This window comes from Triticum aestivum, chromosome 5D (genome assembly GCF_018294505.1).
Source record: "Triticum aestivum cultivar Chinese Spring chromosome 5D, IWGSC CS RefSeq v2.1, whole genome shotgun sequence".
Lineage (NCBI taxonomy): Eukaryota > Viridiplantae > Streptophyta > Magnoliopsida > Poales > Poaceae > Triticum > Triticum aestivum.
Genome location: NC_057808.1, coordinates 101,514,312 through 101,533,433, shown reverse-complemented (window position 1 = coordinate 101,533,433; position 19,122 = coordinate 101,514,312). Strand labels below are relative to the sequence as shown.

Here is a 19,122-nt window from a genome sequence, read left to right as displayed (position 1 = left end):
ATCGATCTCCGACGGGAACATTGTATTGAAGATCAAAAAGAGAGAAGAAACCAATTAGCTAATCACTATGAACCCGTATGTCTGTGGTAAACTAGTCACACATCATTGGTGGTGTAGCAAGGATGATGTAGAAGCCCTCCGTGATCGATTCCCTCTTCGGCAGAGTACCGGAAAAAGGCTCCAGATGGGATCACAGAAGAATAGAAGCTTGTGGCAGCGGAAAAATTGTTTCAGGTGTCTCTCTGTTGGTTTGGGGATATATGAGAATTTATAGAAGTGGAATTAGGTCAGACGGAGCCACGTGGGGCCCACAAGGCATTAGGGCGCACCTACCCGCCTAGGGCGCGCCCTCTTGCCTTGTTGTCTCCTTGCTTCTCGTCTGGTCTCCTCCCAAAGCTTCTAGGGTCTCTTATGTCCGGAAAAAACCGTCAAAAAGTTTTGTAACGTTTGGACTCTGTTTGGTACAGATTTTCTGTAAAACCAAAAACAAGCAGAAAACAACAACTGGCACTAGGCACCGAGTTAATAGGTTAGTCCCAAAAATGATATAAAATTGCATATAAAGTATCTAAGATTGATAATATAATAGCATGAAACAAAAAATATAGATATGTTGGAGACGTATCAGTCGTCAAGGCGTCGATGGCGCCTAGCGGCCGTCTCCGTGGTGGTAGCAAGGTCAGGATCATTGTGGACCCATTCCGGCACCACGTCCATCTTGGCGAACGCAGAACGGTGACCGACATCGCGCCGGTCGTACCTCATCTACTGCCTCGCCGCGTGCTCCGCCTCGGATAGCATGACCCAAGAGCAGGAGGCACCGCCATAATCGCCTCCTCCGAGGAAGTGGAGGAAGCGGCCACGCGCCTTCATGATCGCGGGCGGCAACTCCTCCTTTATCGGGCGACGCTCGCGACGTGGTGCCGACGAGGACCCGTCAATCCGCATGTAGCAGCTGTGCGGCGGGGGTGATGCCAGCACGTCCTTGATGCAACAAAGGTGTTGGGAATGTTGGCTCCTTCACGCGCCCGTCGATGTGGAGCCCGCGGTTGCACAGTGGGGACGAGGTTCTTCTTTCACCTGCCGGAGTGGGGATGTCGGCTCTCGCTCCACGCGAATGCGCCTCGGGGACGGTGGCTCCTCTTTCACACGCGCCGAAATGGTGGCGCCAGGCCCATCTGACGAAACGAGCACTCAGTCATGATCTTCATCCGCCAGAGCCGTCTCTGATAGGAAACGAGGCCACCGTTGTGGCTCCTGGTCCTCCTCGTCGCCGAAGAGCCCGCCGTCGTGGATGCTCATTATCCCGGTGAGGGCAGTGATGCTATGATCCGTGATCCGAACATATGTCGTGATTCGAGGGTCCGCATTGGAGATGGCCTTAAGAGCAACTCCGATGCGCTGATTTGAAGGAAATATGCCCTAGAGGCAATAATAAAGTTATTATTTATTTCCTCATTTCATGATAAATGTTTATTATTCATGCTAGAATTGTATTAACCGGAAACATAATACTTGTGTGAATACATAGACAAACAAAGTGTCACTAGTATGCCTCTAGACTAGCTCGTTGATCAAAGATGGTTATGTTTCCTAGCCATAGACATGAGTTGTCATTTGATTAACGGGATCATATCATTAGGAGAATGATGTGATTGACTTGACCCATTCCGTTAGCTTAGCACACGATCGTTTAGTATTCTGCTATTGCTTTCTTCATGACTTATACATGTTCCTATGACTATGAGATTATGCAACTCCCGTTTACCGGAGGAACACTTTGTGTGCTACCAAACGTCACAACGTAACTGGGTGATTATAAAGGTGCTCTACAGGTGTCTCCGAAGGTACTTGTTGGGTTGGCGTATTTCGAGATTAGGATTTGTCACTCCGATTGTCGGAGAGGTATCTCTGGGCCCACTCGGTAATGCACATCACTTAAGCCTTGCAAGCATTGCAACTAATGAGTTAGTTGCGGGATGATGTATTACGGAACGAGTAAAGAGACTTGCCGGTAACGAGATTGAACTAGGTATTGAGATACCGACGATCGAATCTCGGGCAAGTAACATACCGATGACAAAGGGAACAACGTATGTTGTTATGCGGTCTGACCGATAAAGATCTTCGTAGAATATGTGGGAGCCAATATGAGCATCCAGGTTCTGCTATTGGTTATTGACCGGAGACGTGTCTCGGTCATGTCTACATAGTTCTCGAACCCGTAGGGTCCGCACGCTTAACGTTTCGATGACAGTTATATTATGAGTTTATATGTTTTGATATACCGAAGGTTGTTCGGAGTCCCGGATGTGATCACGGACATGACGAGGAGTCTCGAAATGGTCGAGACATGAAGATTGATATATTGGAAGCCTATATTTGGATATCGGAAGTGTTCCGGGTGAAATCGGGATTTTACCGGAGTACCGGAGGGGTTACCGGAACCCCCCGGGGGTTAATGGGGCATAGTGGGCCTTAGTGGAGATGAGGAGAGGCGGGCAGGGCAAGGGCCGCGCGCCCCTCCCCCCTAGTCCGAATAGGAAAAGGAGAGGGGGGCGGCGCCCCCCCTTTCCTTCCTCTCCTCCACCTCTTTCCCCCTTCTCCTATTCCAACAAGGAAGGGAGGGAGTCCTACTCCCACCGGGAGTAGGACTCCTCCTGGCACGCCTCCTCCTTGGCCGGCCGCACCTCCCCCCTTTGCTCCTTTATATACGGGGGCAGGGGGGCACCCCAAGGACACAACAATTGATTGTTTGATCTTTTAGCCGTGTGCGGTGCCCCCCTCCACCATAGTCCACCTCGATAATACTGTAGCGGTGCTTAGGCGAAGCCCTGCGTCAGTAGAACATCATCATCGTCACCACGTCGTCGTGCTGACGAAACTCTCCCTCAACACTCGGCTTGGTCGGAGTTTGAGGGACGTCATCGGGCTGAACGTGTGCTGAACTCGGAGGTACCGTGCGTTCGGTACTTGATCGGTCGGATCATGAAGACACACGACTACATCAACCGCGTTGTGCTAACGCTTCCGCTTTCGGTCTACGAGGATACGTGGACAACACTCTCCCCTCTCGTTGCTATGCATCACCATGATCTTGCGTGTGCGTAGGAATTTTTTTGAAATTACTACGTTCCCCAACATGATTCATACGGACACGTGCTTTGTCCGCCTTTTGTCCATTTGGGTCTGCCGCCCGCTCGTCGTCTGCCCTGTTTATGGTTTGGGTCGGTAGTGCGCCTAACGCGCTGACTCATATTCACCCGCGCGAGCGGCTTGACGTTGTTTTTCAAACAAAATACACAAAATTTACATAGTTTCACAAGCAAACAGATATAACATAGTTCCACAACCCAAATAAATATATCATAGTTTACAAGCTGAATAAAAATTAGATTATGTCAAATACATTTTAAAAAAGATACATCTATTGGTTGCCAACATGAGCCCACATATGCTCAACCAAATCATCTTGCAGCTGAATGCGAGTTTCCCAATCACGCGTTTGATGATGAAATTGGGTCAATTGTGCAAACGTTGCCCCTCCTCCATGCTCAGGCACAACATTGTCACCCTGGAACTGAAACACTTGATCGTGGATACGTTCTGGGCGCTCATCATCTATGATCATATTTTGCATGATCACACAAGCAGCCATCACCTCCCACAACTTCTTGGTGCTCCAAGTTCTAGCAGGATACCGAACGATGCCCCATCGAGATTGCAGAACACCAAAGGCACGCTCGACATCCTTCCTAGCACTCTCTTGCTCTTGGGAAAATCTCCTCCTCCGCTCTCCGACGGGGTTGGGGATTGTCTTCACAATATTGATCCACTGAGGAGAGATATCGTCAACCAGGTAGCATCATTTGTCGTAGTTGTGGCTATTGATGTTAACATTCACCGGCGGGCAGTTGTGATACGTCCATTTTGCATCATGATCTCATATCGATATTTATTGCATTATGGACTGTTATTTCAATTTATAATACAATTTTATGTCTTTTCTCTATTAGTTTGCAAGTTTCGCATAAAGAGGGAGATTGCAGCCAGCTGGAATTCTGGACCGGAAAGGGCTATATCGAAGACACCTTTTCTGCACAACTCAAAACGACCTGAAAATTGATGGAGATTTATTTTGGAATATATAAAAATATTGGCGAAAGAATTAACAGAAGGGGGGCGACCAGGTAGCCATAAGCCTGCCCCGCCGAGCTTGTGGGGCCCCTGTCAGGCCTCCGAAGCCCATCTTCTACTATATGATGCCATTTGACCTAGAAAAAATCAGAAGAAAGGTCTCGGGATGAAGTGCCACCGTCTCAAGGCGGAACCTGGTCGGAGCACTTTTGCTCTCTAGCGGAGGGAGGGGGAAATCGAAGCAATCATCATCACCAATCGAAGCCATTGCATTTGGTGCATCGGTTTGAGTTCTCCACGGTGGTACGTGGAAGTGAAGTTGAGAAGCTTGTTACTCTTGGGTGTTTGGGCACCCTAGAGCTTCCCTCTTGGGTGCCTTGGTTACCTAGACGATTGGTGTTGTCAGAGCTCAATCATTATGGTGTAAAGCTCCGGGCAAGCATCGGGGTCCTCAATTAGGTCGTGGAAATCGCCCCGAGCAATTTGACGGGTACCTATGACCACCCCAAGGGTTGCCAAAGTTTACGGATTCGGTGGCCACCCTCAAGGGTTGCCATTTGTACAGGTTCGGTGACCGCCCTCAAGGGTCCCTTAGTGGAATATAGGCATCTTACATTATGCGAGGGCGTGAGGAGATTACAGTGGCCCTAGTGGCTTATTGGGGAGCATTGTGCCTCTACACCGCTTCAAACGGAGATTAGCATCCGCAAGGGTGTGAACTTCGGGATATACCGTCGTCTCTGCATGCCTCGGTTATCCCTTACCCAAGCCCTTTACTTATGCAGTTTACTTTGTGATAGCCATAGTGTTTCATGTTACATATATTGCTATCACATAGTTGTTTATCTTGCTTAGCATAAGTTGTTGGTGCACATAGGTGAGCCTAGTTGTTTTAGGTTTTGTTCTTGACAAATTAAATGCTAGTTTTATTCCGCATTTGTTCAAGCCTAAACCGTAATTATTTTAAAGCGCCTATTCACCCCCCCTTTAAACGACATCCATGATCTTTCACTTGGCATGGCCCCCTATACTACCCTTGCCAAGAAGATGGCCCCTATGCTACCCTTGCCAAGCAAAAGGCCAATTCTTCCACTCCCAGTGCATGCAGTCCATGCCGCCAAGCATCCCCGGGAAGCCTCTGCTAGCATTCATCACCAACAAGCGGGTTGTATCTTCGTCATTTGGCTCTCTCAAGTACTCAGGGCCAACACTGCAATCACAACCTTGCAGAACTTGTACATGGAGTCTAGGCACGTAGACTCGCTCATAAGGACGTACTGATCAATGAGATCACCAGACACTCTGTATGCAAGCATCCGGATAGCTGTGGTGCATTTATGATAAGAGGGAAAGCCAATCTTTCCAAGGGCATCCTCCTTGCACTCGAGATACTTATCGTATCCGACCACACCCTCCTGAATACGATTGAAAACATGGCTAGCCATGCGGGAATGGCGCCGAAATTGGTGATGTTTGAAGAGTGGGTCGGTGTCTCAAAGTAGTCCTTCCAAAGAACGAAATGATCGCTCTCTCGGTTGCGATTCAACACTGGAGTGTGCCCCGGGATCGAGCCCCGGAACAACGGTCGTTGCCTACTAAGGTGGTCATGGACGACCGACACGACAGCCACCATCTCCTCATCGTCCGATGAGGAATCATCGGAGTTGCAGAGGAAATTGTGAAAAAAAACTCGTCGACGGAGTTCATTTGTACCTTGGGGCAAACTGTCGAACAGCTTGCGGGCGTCGTCGAAGAAGCTGACTGGCGAAGAGATGTGCGCCTCCCCTGCACCAGGTAGCTGGCCTAGCGGCGTCCGACGAGCGTGGCAGTGGCAGACGAAGGAGCTGGCCGAGGGCGCGAGGGGCGACTTCGTGCTCGCGGCCACGTCAGACGGTGGGGGGAAGCTGTGGTGGCCCGCGGCGAGGCGATGGTGGCGGCGACGTGGGAGGTGGCAGCATGTGGGGGAGGTGTATGGGCGCAGACTGCTGGCAGGGGCACCGGAATTAGGCGGCGACGGCAGCGAGGTGGGGCAGGCGAGGGCTTACTGTCAATAGGGGGGAAAATGACATATGTGCCATTGACTGGCGGGCCAGGCGGAGAAGTAGGCGGGCGTTGTGCGTGTCCGTTTTGTGTCCGCGAGGATGCAAATGAGGTCTAAATTTGACGAGTAATAGGTCGCCTGACGGATGAAAAGCGAACACGCGTTCGTTTTGGGTTGGTGTGTTGGATTAATTTTTCTGTTCACGACAACTCAAATAAACACGCGTGGACTAAATGAGATTTTGGAGTTGCTCCCACCGCCGCCGCGTGAGATATTTGTCGGCCGTGCGCGGCGTTCCCTCTCTCTCACGAAAAGAAGTACCCCGTCTCTTGGAACGTCCCGTCAAGCTGCGCACACCGCCCTCTCTGCCCACTACTAGTACTCCTGGAGTACTACTCTCTCTCACCTTAGTTGTTTCCTCCTGCCCTGCCGTCCCGTCGCCATTATTCCCCCGGCCCGGCCGCCCCCCTCCTCCCGCATTCACCAACCCATCCAAGAAAACGAAGAAAACAAGAAACTCCAAAGCTCTCTAGTCTTTGCCGTGAGCAATCGACAGAGGTACTAGAATCCATCCGGTTGGTTGCAGATTCGACTGATGTTTTCCGTAGCAGGCATTTTTTTTCCTGAGATTGTTCCGTATTTTTGGACCTCCTTTTCGGTTGATCTTGTTTTGCTCTGTTCTTCGTGGTTCCATCCCATTCGTTTCGTTCTTGGTCACCGCAGATTTCTGCCTGCATTTCTTACTGAAGCTACATTCCAGTTTTGTAGTAGTATGCTGCAATACTCGCCTACTCCCCTTTCTGTCCTTTGTTGACCTGCTTGATTTTCCCCTTTGCAGATCTGTTGCATCCAATAAATCGGTGCTACCACTCCTGCTTAGGTGACGTTTTCCCTGCAATTTGTTCGTATTTTTTCTATCATCAGAGAAACACCATATTTCTGGGATGGGGGAATTTTGATGTAAGCTGTAACTATTGCTGTTTCTAGAAGAGGTAAAATAAAGAAGCACACATTGTGTTATCCCTATTCCTCTCTTAGTACTTGGTACATCAACGTAAACATTTCCGGGAAACATAAAAACCTGCTACTCAGCTAAAAGAAGGGCTCTTGGACAACACTGTAAATCTACAATAAAACAGATTCGACACGGAAACATCACATATAACTAGAGCACTTGGTACACCTGCCATTTTTTCTTCTCAAGTATGTGTGCATGTCGAACTGATTTGTGGTTACAAGATGCTCCCGAGAATCTTTTAAGCCTTTTGGCTTTGGATTGTAAACCTATTCATTAATCGATAAAGCCCCCAACTTTCCCACACAAAAAAGTATACGTGCATATCGATTCGTCTAACTGATCATTTACCTGCCATTTTAGGGCGCCCAATTGCATTTTCTCTGTTACAACTCTTTTAAAATCATTACATGAGTACGCCTCACCGTGTGATGTGCAATCCAATTGTATGCTCTGACTTATTCAGAAATCGACATGATGTTTTCCTTTTCCTCTGGTTAACCGGTAATGACAGAGTTTTCAGTTTAATTTTTATTTCCATGTCTGGTGTCTCCAGTTAGCACTTCATACAACACAAATACAAATTCGAGTTTTATTTTCCTAGGTTCCGATTTTCATTGCCGTTCTTAATTTAATGTAATGTAATTTCGAAGTTGATCCTAGTAGGGACTTTAAATTTGATCATGTCTTATGGTTGACATTTGTCACTAATTTGATCTTTCATGCCCACACATATACATTTTTTAAAATTCTTTCATATGTGGTTGAAACTATTTCTATTTAGCAAAATAATTCAGGGAAATCAGGAGTTCTCTGTATCAAGATTTAGATTTGCATTTATTATTATGATTTTTTTTAATTATCAGAACATTTATTTGGGTGCACATTTATCGATTTACAAGTATGTTGACTTCATGCATGGTTTAGATTCCAGCTAATACTATTTATTTTTCCTTTTATATTTGGAATATGCAGACAAATGGGTTAGTAAAACTAAGATTTATGAACAAGAAATGACACCTTGGATAATACTTCAGTTACCTTTATTTTGCTCTTTAGGTAATTCATTGGCAACTGGCAGTTGTTATTTTGGCACCTCATGAACTTGTACCAAAGAAAGTTTGTGTGGATGAAGAATAAAAGTACAAAAAGGAAAAGAAAGTGCCATCTCATTAAATTTAGTGGAATAATGATACTTAAATTCTGAGGACAGTAAAGATTGTGTACTGCTTCTAACCCCTGACCACAGATGTATGGTTACTGGTTTCCACAATAATTGGTTGATAAATTAAACCCAAATGGATCTATATTCTGATATTTTATAGGTCCAGTTGCAGGCTATATGGCTGAGACGGGAGGCGCACGTTGTTTGCATGCAAGCCTTGATGTGTTGGCTTCTGATGTTCACTCCAGGCTGGAGTTCCACAAGAGTGCCTATACGGACTACGCCGGCATCAACAATGCGCTTCACTGGGTCATGGAGGAAAAAGCAAAGCTTCAGCTACAACAGAATGGTAAAAACTCTTGTGTTTTAGTAGGAATTTTCATATCCTTTAGTATGTAATAATAACCGTCTAGGTGATAACTTTGAAGTGCTCGTAATTTCTACATAAGAAGATCGTATCGCAAGAGATGAATTCTGTTGCCATGACATAATAGGATCATCAGAAACACAGTACTCCCATCTGCTTGTTAAAAAATATGTTTTGTGCATGGACATGGTCTCTGCTAGGCAACTTTTCTATGTTTGTCACATGAATTTGTTAATACAAATTTGAAAATTTGTGATATAATAAATGCATTTTCTCTTACTGGTCTAATAGTATTAGTTTCAAAATACGATACTAAATAAGTTTTGACATGGTGAGTCACAGTTAGAAATGTTTTGACTGTACACTTTCTAGGATGTCATCTAATTACGACGGGGCGAGTAGTTTACTACCTTAAGCTATACAAAAATAATACCGATACTTCACACTTGAACTTTTATTGTCAGCCAAACCAAAAGATAATCCTAAAAAACTAAACTGAGCTCTGTTCTATTCTTTTTGGTACTGTGAACAGCTGTCACTGAAAAGGACAAACTGATCACTGAAAAGGACAAACTGATCGCTGAACTGAAAACAAGGAATGAAGAACAGGCAGCAGAGATTGAATCTCTAAAGGAAGAGCTGGAAGTAAGGGAGTCAAGCCATGTACTATTAGCACTGCAGGGAAGTGGTCTTCAGAGTAGCCAGTCTGGAAGAGTGAGTATTTTTCCTTGGAGCAATTGGAAATCACATTTTGATTGCTAATCCTTGCTGTGTTGAATGAATTAGAGGGACACTACCTCTGTTCAGATTGCAGATTACAGTATAGCATCTTGATCGTTCTTTTGTTTATGGATTTTTTATCAGATCTTCAGTTTATTAGCTGCAGTTGATCTATGTGGATCTTTATTTGCAGTAGTGCTGTCGAGTAGTTACATTTCATTGGATTGACTGGTAAACTAGTATAGTGATCATTGTCTTATTCTTATTTGGAGTCATTGATCTTGGTGATTTAACAAAGTACAAAATTTTCCACTTTATTGTGTACGTGTGTTTGTCAGCGCCATGTAATACCCTGATGAATCTTTATGCACAGAATAAACGGACACGAGAATCTGATGGCAACGGTGAAGTTGCTGATGAGCATGGTGTTATGGACAATCCTGATCAAGATGATCAAGGTTTAAGCACTGAGCTTGAGAATGCTAAAAAGGAACTTTCTGATATCCACTCTAAGCTGATCAAGGTTCGGTCACCCTCTGCTGACATTAGATTCTGCATGCATTCTGATCATTACTTTTTGAACTTTTTTTATATGGCAAACAGTGGGGAAAAGCCCCACTGCAGTTTTTATTAATAATAACTAGAAGCAGTAAAGTGTACAAGACGATAAGCAGAGTTAACCCAGAGAGCTTAATAAATGAATAAAGACCTAATAAAAGAAAGAAAATAATATAAGACGTTTCAGGTGATACCTACTTAAAAAAAAACTGAAAATCCTTGTTGAAGTTACTCAGCCATTCTTTGGAAAGTGTGGAATGTTTGCTCGTAGCTCTATGGCCAACCATGGCTTGTTTGGTCACACTATTTTAACTGTTCTGTTGAAAAATGAACACGAGGTGGGATATTGAAAATTTCTTGTGCTCCAGGGATTCATGGATATTGGTGCTACTTCAACACGGAATGTTGCAATAAAGAATATAGGCGAATTGAGCTACAAGCCGTTCCAACAGGCATGCCTTAAGAAGCTGCCTCCAGAAGAAGCTTCGAAGAAAGCTTCTGAGTTGTACAACTTTTGGCAGAAGCAGCTGCTGAACCCAGAGTGGAATCCCTCCAAAACTGTCATGGAGAAAGGTAACCCTAAGGAAGGTATCTCTAAGGTACTACTGCACCATCTTGTCTGAACCTCAAAGTTCTTTTACAGACCATAGCCTGCGTTCCTTATCATTTGGTGGAGATGATAATTTATGAGATTTTACTATTATTTGTGTGATTAGGAGATTGATGTCGATGATGCCGATCTGCTAAAGCTACGTGCTGAATGGGGTGAAGACGTGTACAAGGCTGTGGCGAATTGTTTGGTGGAAATCGAAAAATGTGGCAGGCTGACGGACAGAACCATCATACCCGTGATTTGGGATCAAAAGGAGGACAGGACAGCCACTCGCAGTGAAAGTGTTGAGTACATGTGCAGCCAAGTGAGGCGTCTGAGAACTCGCAGGTATGACAGTACGAGCTTAACATGTGTTTTCAAGTAAGAATCTTCTGCTTCTTATAGATTGTCCTTTGATATTTGGCTAGAATCTTTTTTGTGTATAATTTAAAACAGAAACATTAGTACTGATTGGAACGCCATAATGGTATTCATAGTTTTTGATGCTTGTGAGAAATGGCAATGCAAACTAGTAGGAGTATCTCTTAGGAGCTGAGAAAGCCAAACATTTTTGGCCTTCTAATACATAATAAATAGATCTCGCATGATTTATAGTAGCCGATTTGTATTAAGTGAAAATATTATATGAACCTATGTGTACATTTACCCCTCCATGAGTTTGTAGACTTTTGTGCTTCCAGAAATTTTGCCGAAAATCACAATGTTATAAAAATGTTAAATTTAGGTACATGTAACAAATTTTGAAAAAAAAGAACCATATGTGCTCTGTACAAAAGATGAAGATAAGAACATGTCTTTGCTACGTAATTTGGTACCTCCTGTTTCCTTGTACAGTACACATAATCACATTCTTCAATGAATATTTGTACATGCACCTAAATTATTTCGTGCAGTACCATGAGTGTTTGAGATCTTTTGATACAAACACTTGAATAAGTTAATATGAATGAGCCCACTCTCATAAAACATAAAATTTGATTTGATAAAATTAGATTATATATAGTACCCATTAAATATATTTTGAAGACTTGTCTGGATGTATGCAGGAACTGACTTTGCAGGCGCAAGGCAGGCTGGTGGAAGAACATGGAGGTGATTTACTGTTCTTTGAATCGCTTTAATGTGAGATCCTAGAAATTCTGGACTTTATAAATTTTGAGAAGGCAATTTTCTGAAGGAAAAACATGAACATGGCTGATGTTGCATGAAAAAATATTAAAATTAAACGAATACATATGATGGTAACCTCTATAACAGTACAGTCATAATTGCCTTAGCTGACATCTTATCCTGTTTTCTGACTAGGTCTGTCGTATCGACTCCATTTTGGAAACAGGGGCAGTAGAAGTAGCAAACCTATGGTGAGAACTGAAGACTGGAGGAGTCTCATTTTGTCGAAGAACGAAACCGCAGCTGATCGTATGGCAGAACATTGTCATGATCTGTGTGTTATGTGATCGTTTAGTACTGCCTAACTACGAACCTTAAAATAGATTAACGCAAGCAGCCCTTTTGACCACCGTATTTTAGCTGTCCTCTTAGTTTCAGTGTTCTCCTGGACTCTCCGGCAGCAATTCAGCGGCACCTACATTACTTTGAACTGTAAAGCTTGCTGATGAGGGGAACTTTTGCATCGTTGCACTGTCGTGCTGCACTGCAAACGCAATATATTAAACTAGCCTTTTAAATTGTCTCTTGCCTGTTTTATTGTTTGTCTAACCTGGCCATTTTTTGAGCAAACACATTTCGGCAACTGGCCTGGTAAATCTACTTAGTTTTTGACCGCGACGACGATGATGTTACGATGGCCCACAAAATCACAACTTCAGTAAAATAAACGCTTAAAGTTTCAACTCTGAAACTGGATGAGCAAGCGACTGAGAAAATCACAAGTTTCAAAGATTAAAACTTGAAACTTCCTGTGTCCTTGTGTGAGATCCAACCACTATGAATCTGAGGTAAACGGGTGGCAGGGAAGGGCTGGGTAGGTGTGTGCTCCCGCACCTGTGTGCCCATATGAATTTTCGAGAACTTAGGGCAATTGCAATGCTCATCATCAAAACAGATATCACTAAATGTTCGTTTGCTCCTGCACCTGCGTGCCCATATGAATTTTTGAGAACTTAGGGCAATTGCAACGCTATCATCAAAATAGATAGCACTAAATGTTCGTTTGCTCCCGCACCTGCCTGCCCATATGAATTTTCGAGAACTTAGGGCAATTGCAACGCTGATCATCAAAACAAATATCACTAAATGTTCGTTGTCATGCCCGGACTTCCCATGGACAGGATAGAGGCGGAGGACATCCAACCAATGTCACCAAATAAAAAGCAGACACTGGTCTGGTGCGTCGTTGGCCTCCACGTCCAATGCCTCGAAGAGGTGGTTTCGCTCCGCCTTGTTCACGCGGAACAACCACCTCTCACATCGGATGGTGCAGGCGCTGCACACGGTATCGAGCGCCGCCCGTTGCTTGTCCATGATGCTCGGGTCCATCGTGACCATGGTCCGACGGCTTGGCCGGACGCCTGCTCCCCTGCGATCTAGTACTCTGCCAGCCAGTGCCCCTCGAGGAGCTGCAGGTTGTATCACTGCTCCTCCTGCAGTAGCCACAACATGGACACCGACAATGCATGTTTCTCCTGCTCCACATTCTCCATCACCCGGTTGTAGTGTTATTTCGCTTGAAGCAGGGTGAACCTGTCAACCGGTGGCTCATGCACCGACGTGGGCGCCTGCTCCTCCTTCTCTGCTTCCTTCGTCGTCTCGTCCTCCTCATCGGAGCTCGACTTATGAGAGGTCTGAGGCTGTCCCGCCGAAATGCAGGTCGTGCGTGGGGATTCCCACGCATGCACCTCGACCACGACTTCGTGGCGGCGTCATGACGACAATTTCTTTCACCACCCAGGATGGGTCCCGACCATTGCGACAACGGTGGCCGCAGGAGGAAGGGGTGGTGCGCCGACGTCTCGAACGAAGGGAGATGAGGCTCGAAGGGGTAGGGTTTTGTGGCATCGTTGGCTTGCTTTAAATAGCGGGCGCCCGGGCAGTCGGGCCGTGGCTTGAATGCGGGTGCTCGGAGTTGGCTTCTCGTTTGCCGCATCGGCCGGTCAACCGTCTTGAATGTGGTAGGAAGCCATCCCATCGTCCCGCACGATCATGTTCTCTCTGAACCAGCATGAATGCGGCGGGGAGAGCGAGCGGACGTGGCGGGAGAGGCGGAGCGGCGACTTGAATGCGGGAGCCCGGAGTTGGATTCTCATTTGCCTCACCGGTGTGAATGCCAGCCGGCTTCGGTACGGTAGAAAGTTGTCCCATTGTCTTGTTCAGTCAAGTTCGTTCTAAACCGGCATGAATGCGACACGGCTTGCAAGCGGACGTGTCGCGAGAGGTGGGAGGTTTTTTTTGGACATGGGCCCATGTTGTTGAAGGCATATGCAGCAGAGGATCGGACAACTGCAAAGATCCCTACGTTTGGTTCCGGTTTGTGGAATTTTGGACGGCCACACCGGTCCGGGCATTTTTAATGACCGGTGCTGAATGACAAAAAAATATTCAGACTGTTCAATCCAGATATTTTGGAGGCCATTTGGTGGAGTTGTCCTTATGAAACAGTAGGATCACCTATATCTATACCAATATAAAAAGACCCAAAGAGGCAGATTTAATTAATCTCGGCCATCAAATCATGTCAATCCAACGACCTAGACTGCTTCAATGTCGAGCGCTCAACATGTTTAGCGTGCAGTTAATTTCATGTCAAATATAGTGTTAATCACATAATAACACGCAAATAATATCCTACTCCCTCCATTTCTAAATATTTGCCTTTTAGAGATTTCAACAAGTGACTATATACAAAGCAAAATAAGTGAATCTACACTCTAAAATATGTCTATATACATTCGTATATGGTAGTCCATTTGAAATCTCTAAAAAAAGAAATATTTAGGAACGGAGGGAGTACTTAATATCTGCATGCATTTAATATATTTTCAAATTACACATTGACTAGTTTTTAAAAATGTGACTAGCATAAAGCTCCTTTGCAGTACACAGAAGACCCCGCCCGTTGCCTGCCTAGTGGTGCGAAGCGTGCCTGGCACGTGCGGCGCAGCCGGCTACATCCCTCGGGTCTCGTCCTCTACTCCTCTCCCCCGTTGCAACGGCGCCCTTCAGCTCCTCTCACGCCATTCCGTTTCCGTCCCCTCCTTGGTATTCTTCCTCCCATGTGCTGATGCGCGAGAAGGGAAAAGCCCCGAAGCTCCGGTACCGCATCCCCCCCCCCCCCCCCCCCCCTCCCCTTGCTATTCCCGTTCGTTCTCTGTGCTCCGGTACCGCGTTCGTTCTCTGATTCCAGTTCGCAGTTCTAGAGGAGGGTAACGATTTTTCTTTTCCCCTCCATGTGTATTCTCGTCGCCTCCGTGTTCTTGTTTGTGCTTGAGCCTCCGTGGACGTTTCTTTGTGGATTCCTGACAGGGCTGAAGGGAGGTTCTTGTCTGTGTGCCAAGAGCCTTTGCTCTCGGTTCGTCAAAATTTCCCACTTCTTGTGTTGTCCTTCTTTCTTGGAGGGGAGGAAAGGACTGGAGCACGGTGTTTCCCCCTTACCCAGTCCTTCGCCCGCGCAATTTGGTCTCTTTTTGCAGGTTCCGAACAAATATTTATTCCGTAACTTGTGTTTTCAACTCTCTTATTTCGCAATCGGAAGCCTAAATTTGTGATTTTGGGATGCATGCCCGGAAGAACAGTTTTCGATCTTGCAACCTTTTTTTGTGCGTCCTTTTCGGAAGTTGGAGGAAATGTGTTGTTGCTCTGTTTCCTGGGTTTCTTCCTGGATCATCCCCATCCTATTTTGTTCGTAGATTCGAAATTCAGTTTTTGTGTTGCCTAAAGCCCTAAACCCCTTCAGTCTTTCAGTCACCTAATCCATTGTTCCCCTCTGCAGATCAGTTTGAGGCCGGGCCGGCGGTAGTGGAGGCAGCATCTTGGCTGAACCATTTGTAAAGGTGAGGTTTTTTCCTCATCATCTTGGATTGCATGAGCGCATGGCTGTTCCTTCACCTTGGGTGATATAGCACTTGTGTGTCTGTTTCCTGTGTTTTCCCAATCATAAGTGTGAGCTGAATATGAGGAACATGCCAAGGGGGGCGATTTATGAACTTTAATGAGAGGGGTGTCTTGTGCTTATTTTCCTATGATGGGTGTTTCTTATCCATTCTGTTGCTATGTTCATAATGCATATCAATGAGCTATTTTGGTTCATAGAAGCACTTTTAGTTACAAAAACTAAGCCACAGGTAACCACCACAGCAACACTAGCACTGGTAGTATAATGTGGTGTGAGGTGACTATGTTTGTGATATTCTGTTAGCCATGAACTTGCAGGCTACATGGCAAACAGCAGAGGAAGGGATGTCTCTATTGATGCTTTGACTTCAAAGCTTGAATCCAAGATATACTACCATAGGGATGCCGCTGTCGAGTACCTGGATATCAAGACTATAGTTGATAAAGTTGTAGAAGAAAAGAATAAGCTCTTGGCTGAGAACACCGAATTCCTGAATACTATTGATAAGGTCGTGGAAGAAAAGGAAAAACTCCAGCATGATCATGAAGGTCTGTGAACTTTCATGTTGTTTGAGTTCTGATTCTAAACTAGTTTTGTTAGGATCCTGATGTTTGATGTTGCCCTCATTTGGTGGCAGTGATTAATGAGCTGGTGGCACCAATGGAGAAGCAGCTTGAAATGGTAAAGAAGGAGCTTGAAGAAGTAAAATATGAGCATGTGGCAGCAAAGGAGGAGCTTGCTGTGGCAAAAGAGCAACTTGCTCAGAAGAACAAAGAGCTGAAGGTTCTAAGGAAGAAGCTTCAGGAGAGTGAAGCCATGCACACTCAACATGAGCAACAAATTGGAAGTGCTTCTGAGCCTGCTCGTTCCAAAATGGTAAACACTAAAAGCCATTTACCACAACCATTTAGAATTTGGAGCTTCGGTGGCCTCATAATTTTAATCTTGCAACATCATCAGCCATTCACCACAACTATTTAGAATTTGGAGCCTCTGACTTAATTGTTCATTTTCTAGATGCACTAACACCTTAATGGTTTTCTATTACTCTATAAACTGACTACCTCTGAACCTTTCCATGTGTTTAGTTTTTTAGCTAGTATTCTACCAAAACCGATGAAATATCTCTCTTGTGTAGAATCATTGGCATAAATGCAATGAACAATCATGGAGCACAGAATTTCCTCTGTTTTATTTATGTAGTTTTTTCATTCTTAAACATTGTCGAACTTCTAAGCTGATTCTCTGTCCTTGATAGAATAGCCTCATGTTCGGTATTTTTTCTTGTTGGTCTATGTTTATGATTATAGGAGTCTCTCTGTGTAAGCAGGTAACAAGATTATCACATACACGGGCTATCCTGCTCCAAGGATCATCGGACAATGACATAGACAGACATCGCTGTAAAAAACAGAGGTCCTATCCGCAGGTGCCAAATAACCCAACTGCTGGCCAGCATTCAGGCAGAGATGACGACCAGGAGGTGGTCAGACAAAAGCTGATCAAGGTTTTCTCATACAAACTTGAACTAAATACTGCATACATTCTAGATCCGTGATCTTGCAGTGAGCATATGCATATACGTTACATATATAGGTGCTAAATTTGTAAATTTGAGGTGTGTGAGAGCTGGTTGATTGATGTTATATCCAAATTGATATTTCAGCGGTTCTCTGAAATTGATGCTGGACAGTCAATTGGGATAAAGAAAATGGGGAAATTAAATGAGAAGCCATTCCGGGATGCTTGTGCTGTCAAGCTGGCTCCTAAATATGCTGGTGCGAAATCTTCTGAACTGTACGCACTGTGGCAGGAACTACTCGATAGTCCAAACTGGGAACCCTTCAAGTCTGTAATAGTTGATGGCAATCATCAGGTAACTCGTTTACTGACCGTTGTAACTTCCAGCATGTGCTTCATCAGTTCCTAAGGTTAACAGATTTTGTGTGGCTTACGTGACTAGGAGGAGGTCATAGATGTTGATGATGATAAGTTGCAAGGACTGAAGCTGTCATGGGGAGAAGGCCCCTACAATGCTGTCATTAGTGCATTGGTTGAGAGGAAAGAGTACAACACTGATGGAACAGGTGATGCCTTCGATCTATGGAACTATAAGGAAGGGAGGAAGGCCACTCTTGGGGAGTGTGTCGACTGTATCTTGGACAATGTAAAGAAACTCAAGCGGGTCCATCTGACATACAGGTATGGTGTCGGTGATTATGAACTTGTTACAGCCTTGGTAGATGCATCTTGCTAATTCTGTTGTGTATTTTTTTTATATGTGCATGTCATGGATCCTTGTTGGAGCATCAGAATTTGTGTTTCAGTTGTGGGCTTGTGGCAGTCACATGTGTCGCGGTCACTGCTTTTGCCTTAAGCATTAGCTTATCTTTAATCATTCAAGGCATCAAAATGTTACTTATTACCATTTGTTAGATTCATGCATATTCTGTTTAGACATCCAGTGTGCTCTGCTGAACTCTGTGTGTTAATGAAAAGTTAGTCAGGAAAACACTTCATTTCAAAAATATGTTTAGCCACCCTAAAGGGGAGACGACTATTTGGTATTTATCCTGCTCAGTAAAATAGGACAGTGTTTGTGTCGCTGCCGGGCATGATGACTAGGTGGCTGAAACAACACAACTGACACAACTAAATTTGAATTGCTCATCTGAAATTTCGAGATTCCTTTTAGTGCGGTTTTAACTCAGAAAGGAAGCGGCATGTGGAATCGAAAGGAAGCAGCACGCAGACCTTGCCTCCTCTGATCTAAAACTCAAAACATGACACGTCTATGCAAATATGCATGGTGGATTTCTCTTACATTATCAAAACTAGAAACATATTTATCCTTGAGATTGAGTTTCTACATTGCCACTGTTTTCCGCGCCGAGCTCATGCTTACGGTTTGTTCCTGGCTTCTTGCGCAGGTCGAGGAGAACAATGTGTGCTGCCACTGCGAGCATGCATGACCCAGTCAAAGATCTGTCGGCAGCAAGTAATGAATGAAGTCATCAGATGTCCAACACTAGCAAGCATGGAAGGAAGCCATGATCTTAGCAGGCTTTTATTTTGCGTCTGATTAAAACTCTGGTGTATCAATATGCTGCTGCTTTGGTGTTACCTTGGTTTCAACTTCTGACAAGAACTCTGATGCATGAATATGTTACTGACTTTGGTGCCATTTTCATTTCATGCTTCTTCTTCAATGTTCTAGTGTTCTCCTTCTTGGAGTGGCTTTTCTTTCTGTTTGATACCTGGTGAGTGAAGAATAATAGCTTGGTCTCAGAATGCTAGTGCGCCCTTGGTTTATTTGACTACGGCGGTAACATTGCTGTCTAGATTGTGGAGTGTATCTGAAGGACCTCTTCTTCTGTAGTCTTTAGACACACCGGTGGTTACTGCTGAATTTCGTCTGTGTGTGCGTGTGTGTGA

At 44.9% G+C, this 19,122-nt stretch overlaps 2 protein-coding genes across 8 annotated transcripts; both read left to right on the top strand.

The window, feature by feature from the left end:
• The first annotated feature begins 6,482 nt into the window (after positions 1 to 6,482).
• LOC123119690 (factor of DNA methylation 1) lies at positions 6,483 to 12,316 on the top strand. 6 transcript variants are annotated; one of them, XM_044539576.1, is made up of 9 exons: positions 6,483 to 6,736; positions 7,017 to 7,058; positions 8,531 to 8,707; positions 9,258 to 9,439; positions 9,819 to 9,968; positions 10,372 to 10,602; positions 10,720 to 10,943; positions 11,663 to 11,708; positions 11,922 to 12,316. In XM_044539576.1, exons 3-8 carry the CDS (start codon positions 8,536 to 8,538, stop codon positions 11,667 to 11,669), a joined length of 966 nt encoding a protein of 321 aa, XP_044395511.1. In that variant the 5' UTR covers positions 6,483 to 6,736; positions 7,017 to 7,058; positions 8,531 to 8,535; the 3' UTR covers positions 11,670 to 11,708; positions 11,922 to 12,316. The 6 variants fall into 6 exon arrangements, with proteins under 6 accessions (XP_044395511.1, XP_044395512.1, XP_044395513.1 ...); XM_044539577.1 differs by having other exon boundaries at positions 6,518 to 6,736; positions 8,525 to 8,707; XM_044539578.1 differs by having other exon boundaries at positions 6,518 to 6,736; positions 8,519 to 8,707.
• Positions 12,317 to 14,698: 2,382 nt separating this feature from the next.
• Positions 14,699 to 18,896, top strand: LOC123119688 (factor of DNA methylation 2). 2 transcript variants are annotated; one of them, XM_044539574.1, is made up of 8 exons: positions 14,699 to 14,888; positions 15,565 to 15,625; positions 16,005 to 16,235; positions 16,325 to 16,563; positions 17,018 to 17,194; positions 17,354 to 17,563; positions 17,651 to 17,889; positions 18,618 to 18,896. In XM_044539574.1, exons 3-8 carry the CDS (start codon positions 16,010 to 16,012, stop codon positions 18,694 to 18,696), a joined length of 1,170 nt encoding a protein of 389 aa, XP_044395509.1. In that variant the 5' UTR covers positions 14,699 to 14,888; positions 15,565 to 15,625; positions 16,005 to 16,009; the 3' UTR covers positions 18,697 to 18,896. The 2 variants fall into 2 exon arrangements, with proteins under 2 accessions (XP_044395509.1, XP_044395510.1); XM_044539575.1 differs by lacking the exon at positions 14,699 to 14,888 and adding an exon at positions 14,909 to 14,998.
• Positions 18,897 to 19,122: the final 226 nt, after the last annotated feature.

What these genes read in the sequence shown, in the direction of transcription:
- LOC123119690 (XM_044539576.1), top strand. Translation starts at nt 8,536, where the DNA reads ATGGCTGAGACGGGAGGCGCACGTTGTTTGCATGCAAGCCTTGATGTG. An exon ending in AGAGTAGCCAGTCTGGAAGA is followed by an intron (nt 9,440 to 9,818) that starts GTGAGTATTTTT and finishes CTTTATGCACAG; the next exon opens with AATAAACGGACACGAGAATC. An exon ending in CTAAGGAAGGTATCTCTAAG is followed by an intron (nt 10,603 to 10,719) that starts GTACTACTGCAC and finishes TTGTGTGATTAG; the next exon opens with GAGATTGATGTCGATGATGC.
- LOC123119688 (XM_044539574.1), top strand. Translation starts at nt 16,010, where the DNA reads ATGGCAAACAGCAGAGGAAGGGATGTCTCTATTGATGCTTTGACTTCA. An exon ending in TAGTTGATGGCAATCATCAG is followed by an intron (nt 17,564 to 17,650) that starts GTAACTCGTTTA and finishes TTACGTGACTAG; the next exon opens with GAGGAGGTCATAGATGTTGA. An exon ending in CGGGTCCATCTGACATACAG is followed by an intron (nt 17,890 to 18,617) that starts GTATGGTGTCGG and finishes CTTCTTGCGCAG; the next exon opens with GTCGAGGAGAACAATGTGTG.